This window comes from Magnolia sinica, chromosome 8 (assembly GCF_029962835.1).
Source record: "Magnolia sinica isolate HGM2019 chromosome 8, MsV1, whole genome shotgun sequence".
NCBI lineage: Eukaryota > Viridiplantae > Streptophyta > Magnoliopsida > Magnoliales > Magnoliaceae > Magnolia > Magnolia sinica.
The window spans coordinates 84,004,444-84,010,738 of NC_080580.1; the positions used below are offsets into that span (position 1 = coordinate 84,004,444).

At 41.0% G+C, this 6,295-nt stretch overlaps 1 protein-coding gene across 1 annotated transcript; it reads left to right on the forward strand.

The window, feature by feature from the left end:
* Window positions 1-2,961: 2,961 nt before the first annotated feature.
* LOC131254350 (uncharacterized) lies at window positions 2,962-5,126 on the forward strand. The gene is made up of 5 exons (XM_058255338.1): window positions 2,962-3,286; window positions 3,395-3,664; window positions 3,811-4,212; window positions 4,363-4,597; window positions 4,670-5,126. The coding sequence occupies exons 1-5, from the start codon at window positions 2,962-2,964 to the stop codon at window positions 5,124-5,126; spliced, it is 1,689 nt and encodes a 562-aa protein (XP_058111321.1).
* Window positions 5,127-6,295: the final 1,169 nt, after the last annotated feature.

Consider the following 6,295-nt stretch of genomic DNA (forward strand, 5'->3'; position numbering starts at 1 on the left):
TTTTGAAATGATATCTTTCAACTTGCAAATGAGTGAGAGTAAAGTAGAAACCTAAATTATATTAAATGCATTAAGAGTAATAACTATGGGTACCAGTAAAAGATAATGAGATCAAATGAAGATGGAAAAAATATTTTTAGAACTTGTTAAACAACAGTCATTCTAAAAACATAGGGATAGAAAGAACCATAAAATTAAATGACATTGAAAACCATGTTTATTTTCGTTGAATTAGAATATTTAAAGTGAAAGAAGCTTTGATAAAAATGAAAATACAATGTATCAAATGGTATACTAGCAAAGTTTTGAAAGTGTATGTATGAAAAATATTGGGTTATTTTGGTTGATAAAGTTGTTCAACAAGAGTGTGAGATCGAAAAATAAGATAAAAATTTGTCAAACAAAGGGGGGGAAAAGTACTATGATATCTATTTATAAAAATAAAGGAGATATAAAAAGCTTCACTATCATTGAGTTAAACATATGAACTATAGTATGAAACTTTTGAAGAGAGTGATTAAGCAAAAACTAAAGCACATATGCTACAAATATATTAGAAAATCAATTTACTTTCATACTTAGGAAGTTTACCATTGAAGGTGTTTTCCTACTTGCACAATTGATGGGGAAATACAAGAAAATGAGGAAAGATCTTCCTTTGGTCTTTATGGACCTAGATAAAGAATATGACAAGGTCCACAGAAAGGTAGTGTCATGAAGGTTGGAAAAGAAAGGAATTTCGAGAGGATATATTAGCTTAATTAAGGATATGTTTGAGCAAGCAGTAACAAATGTAGAACCAACAATGGAGAGGCAAGTGATTTCTCAATTATTATAGGCTTGCATCAGTAAGTCAACATTGAACTCGTAACTTTTCCCATCGAAGCCGGCTTAAAACCCTCTTTTGCAGCAACTTGCTTATGAGGAAGTGTGTCCAAGCGGACCCTTGTAGCCCTTGGTAGAATGGATAATTAGAACAAAATTCTGAGAGCTTGGAATAAGGCTTAGATGATCGTAACAACAAGGATTTAGACATAAATTTGTATTTTATAGGATTAGTGCAAACACTCTTTTTTTTTAATTATTAAAGTTAATGATATTTTCTTCATAAATCTTATGTATCTATCACATGGTAGTTACATTTTCTTCCAAAATCCAACTTGAAACAATGTATGCATTTTGTAATGCACGCCTTCCATTTCATGATGTAGCAAGGTATCAACACTTGATAGGCAGGCATTCCAAGTGTGTCGGAATGTCATACATTAACTCAACACTAACTGAATCGTGCAACCTGCTATCAATAAGCTGTAGTTTGAAAATCAGATTGGTTGAGCAATCTTATCCTTTGATTCGCAGACAATGTTTGTCGAAATAGGATCATTGGATATTTTTCATTTTAACCATCTAATTGATATCTTTTCTTTTTTTTTTCTTTTTTGTCTTTCTTTCTCAAAAAGTGGGCTCATGCCACCAATTCTTTAACCACAGAAATTTACAGATCTTCGGGTGGGTCCCAAGAAAAAGAGATGGGCCTCACCTATCATGTACCTCCTCATAGAGCTAAATACAGAAAGAAAACTCTAAATGGACAGAGAAGCAACCGAATGCTACCTGGAATGAGCCAAAAGGCCAGTGGGACAACGCTAGGAAAAAAATGCAAAAACAACTAAGATCAAGGATTTTTGAGAGTCCCTAAACCTGTTTTGTCAAGAACAAGCAATCCCCTAACTAACCTCGTTAGGAGAGTGCGGGAATGAAAGATCGTTTCTGGGCACCCTTCGCTAGCTATTCTTGCCAATGCATCGGCCACCGAATTCCCTTCTCGATAGATGTGGCTAAAGGAAAGATTGAGCCTCCGCCTAATTTGGTGAATTGCACCTATGATGTGCCAAATATTCTAGGGAGTGGGGGCTAAAGGATCCGTAGCCAATGTTGCTATGAGCTTGGAATTTGATTCCACTACAATATTGGTTAACCCAAGGTTGGAGCAAATGATCAATCCATCCAACATGGCCTGAGCTTCCACAAAATTGTTTAAAGTTACCCCGTAACTTTTCAAGAATGTAAAGATGAACCAGCCGTGGCAATCCCTACAGACACCCCCACCACCGCTTTGGCCCGGATTACCTCTCGAAGAACCGTCTGTGTTGAGCTTCAGCCACTCTGATGGAGGCTTGGCCCAAGTGACAAGATTAGGCTTTCTTCCTTCAGACGGAGAGGGAATGTTAATATTGAGAAGCTAGAGGGTGATGGATTCAGACAGGGATCTCTTGTCAAGGGCATTAATGGAGGGGGCGATCTCTCTCAGCCAACCTGCAACTTTATGGATGATCGAGATAGCCGCCATAATTTTACCCTCAAACCGGGTCGAATTTCTACTTAGCCAAATTTCCCAAGTGATAAAGGAGGGGGTAAAATCAATGAGCATCTTAAACCTGGATTTCGAATTAGCCTTAGCTGTCCATCGCTGTAATCTATGAAGAAGAGGTTGGTTTTGGATGAAAGGAATACCAAACAGCTTGTAGAAAAAGCTCCAAACTGACCTTGCTATGCGACCTTGACAGAACAGGTGTTCAGCATCCTCCAGAGCATGTGCAAGCTGGCTTGAAACAGAGAGAGGTTGTTAATCGGTACCATTCCTGGACGCCGGGCGATCAGCTTGAAGGCTGGCTGAGCCATTGGTTAGGTCTCATGGGGCCCGAGAGGAGAGAGATGAAAGGTGTTGAGGAGGGAGGAATGTGTACGAGTGATCTGAGTATAGCATTCACATTTCGTCGCCATGGGAATGCGAACCTGTAAGTGCAAACACTTCAAATTTAAGAGAGCCAAGTCTAATCCATTAGTTGTTTTGCTTGACAAAGCATGATGATCACATATGAGACGCACTTGGATCAATAGAGATGATCTGGGCCATAAATTTAGGAAAATCTTAAGATCTAATTAGTGGTCTTAAAATGAATGGATGGAAGCGCTTCCTTGCTATTCTTAAATGGCGGGAAGTGCTCCCTTGCTAATTTGAAAGAGTTCCTTAAAGATTACCAAACGACCTCAGGTCAGGCCATCAACCTTCATAAAAGCTCATTCTTCACTTCCTCAAAACTCCCGGTTTCTAGAGTTAGGGCGATTGAGCAATACTTGGGCATATCTAAGGCCACTTCCCACCTGCTATATCTAGGCGTTCCAATGGTGGTAGGTAGAAATAAAACCAGCTATTTCCAACTGCTTCTTGACAAGATAGAAAGTGGTATTAGTGGGTGGCGGGCTCGAGTGCTTTCGCAGGCAGGTCGACTAGTTTTGGTAAATCATGTCCTAGGCAGCATCCCCATCCACACAATAGTAGCCACTCACATTTGTGCCCAAATTATGAACTCTCTGGAATAGTGATTTGCAGACTTTTTATGGGGTTGGGCAGATGGAAAAAAGAGATTGCATTGGCGGAATTGGAAACTTGTGGCTTCTACTAAGCAAGAAGGCCGACTTGGGGTTCGCAAGTTGTCGGAATCAATGGAGGCTTTTTGTATAAAGATGGCATGGTCCATTCGGTTTAATGATAGGCATAACCTATGGGATGTTTTCATGGCTTCAAAATATAGGCAGGACTTGGCGGTTACTCCATCACCATGGCTTTCTCCTGCTCCATCCCCGATGTGGAAGAAAATTTGTGCTTTATTTTCCTTCCCGGAGTCTGTCGTGTAGTGAAAGCTCGGCGCTGGCATCTGCAATCTTTGGAATGTGAACTGGTCAGGCCTTGGCCCCCTTAGCAACTTTGTTTTAGAGCCCATTCCTGCACCTCTGCGTGATCTTCAGGTCAGGACTTCCTGGGTGCATTAGGCCCCCTTGTTCCCTCTGCAGTTCTTCTACTACTGCCACAGGATGTCATTAATCATATTTTCCACCAAGGCTTTTGCATTGCTGAGGGGCCAGAGATTCCTGTCTGGCCTTTTACCCCGTCAGGGAACTTCATGGTATCCTTGGCATGGACTGCTAGCAGAATTTCTAGGGAGAGAAAAGGCTGGACGAACTGGGTGTGGCACACTAAGATGCCCCCGAGGATATCAATTTTCCTTTGGAAGGTTCTCAATGGAGCTATCCCGGTGGATGCGGCTGTCCAGAATAGGGGCGTCCATCTCATGTCCAGATGTGAATGCTGCAGTTCTGACTCCTCTAGTGGTTCAGCAATTGAGACCATACATCGCCTGTTTCTCAAAGGTGATATGGCTAAAGTAGCCTGGCTATGATTAGGCAACAAATTTGGCATTAGCGTCCACTCTTCTGTGTCGGTGAAAGCGAGGCTGTCTCAATGGTGGGGTGCCATGTTAGGTGGGAGTGCTTCCTCTTTGGTTTTTAAACTCCTTCTAGGGTGCCTTCTGTGGGAACTTTGGAAAGCCAAGAACGCGGCTCGTTTCGAAGGAAAGTCCACCTCCTTGAAGGCGCTGATGGGTCGCATAGGCTGGAGGGAGTCCAATCTCTGTGAAGTTATGGACGATGGCCAGAGGACTGCTCAGTGGGCTATAGGCACGCGTCATCTGCGGTGCACCCCTGCTCAGCCCTCGGCCCTTTTCTTGCTAGGTGCGAGTTGGACGAAAAAATCCAGGTTCGCTGAAGTGGTAAAATGGATAAGACCATGCTATAATTGAGTCAAAATAAATGTCGATGGTTCTTCTAGGAACAACCTAGGTGCGGCTGGAGGAGGCGGCGTTTACAGAGGAGACAAGGGCCATTTCTTATTCACCTTCTCAGTGGGCTATGATTTAGGATCCAGTTCCTATGCGGAGCTTCGTGCGGTGTATGAGGGCTTATCCATGTGCTTCTCTATGGGCTTCAAGCAAGTTATTATAGAATCGGACTCCTTGCAAGTCGTGAAAGCCCTTAATGGGCTAAGTCATCCAGGTTGGAGATGGAGTTATTGGCTTCAATGGATTTTTTACTTGAAGGATAGAGGGCGAATCGAGTTCACTCACATCTGCAGGGAAGGAAATGCCCCTGCCGACGTTTTGGCCCGTCATGGGAGCGAAACTCAGCTTTCTACTTTTTTTGTCTCGCTTGCTGACTTCCCTCCCCAAATCCGAGGTCTTCTTTTTCTTGATAAATTGGGGCTGGGGGCGATTAGAGAGGTTAAATAGTGGTTGGGGTTTGTCATTTTTTGTTTATGAGTTTTTCTTTTATGATATGATAGGCTTCCCCGAGTCCTTTTTTTTCTGGGAAACCCCGAATTCAGGCCTTTTGTAATCCTTTTCACATTAAATGAAATCTTGATTCCAACAAAAAAATGGATGGAACATAGGATGGCGAATGGCCCCACGTTTAATGGAAAAAACAAAAACCCATGTAGCTAGGGTGCTTATGTGGTTCCCATGCCCAGTGTACGGTCTTCATAATCTGAAGATACCAACTGGGAGCCAAGAAATGGAGTGGGGCAGTTGAATTACATGGACAGATTAACGTTGCTTCAACTAAACGAGCCTAAATTAATTACAGAACATTCAAATATGTAGCGTTATTTATTTTATTAGCTTGACACTCAAAACCAAAGTCTTTTTTTTTTCTTTTTTAATTCTTAGTATAATGTTACATTCGTTTTCCATTTAATCACGGGAAGCTTTTGACATCTCCATTAAATATTTAATCCATCGGTGATCTGATGTAGAGCGGGGTTGTGGACACTTTCATGCCCAACATGGATCAGAGAAGGCCCATTCAGAGTCAGAAGTCATCAAGATTGTTAGAACCTTAAAACAAGTATATCTCGCAAACCGGAATGAGTTACTTGACATACCATATATGATTTTGGGGTAGGACAAGCTACTTTATCTAACCAATGCCCACGCCGAATTTGTGAGATTCCATCATAGTGACGGCCGAATTCCATATTTAATTACGTTTTTACTATAAATAGTAAGTTTTAGTTTGATTATAACTCTTCATTCGTTGGGCTTTAGGAGTTGTGTCCAACATGAAAAGTTCTTAGAATATTTATGAGAATAACGTGGTTAATCCACAAAGAAAAATTACTATAAAAAGTAAATTTACTATTTATAATAAGTTATGAATTTGTAGGAGTTTTAGTTATAGTTTTCTTTCGATTTCTCTTCTATTGCTTGGTATCCCTATTTAAAGGGTTTTGAACTTGTTTATTTCATTCATCAATTAAATTTCAAATTTATTATAATTTATTTCTATTTTCTTACTTTCTTTCCTCACGGATTCGAGAAGTCTCTGTGAGGAGTCCAGAGAAGCTCCGTGGATTCAGAGTAGTTATCCTTAAGGAAGATGGTGATTGACCTCATCATAT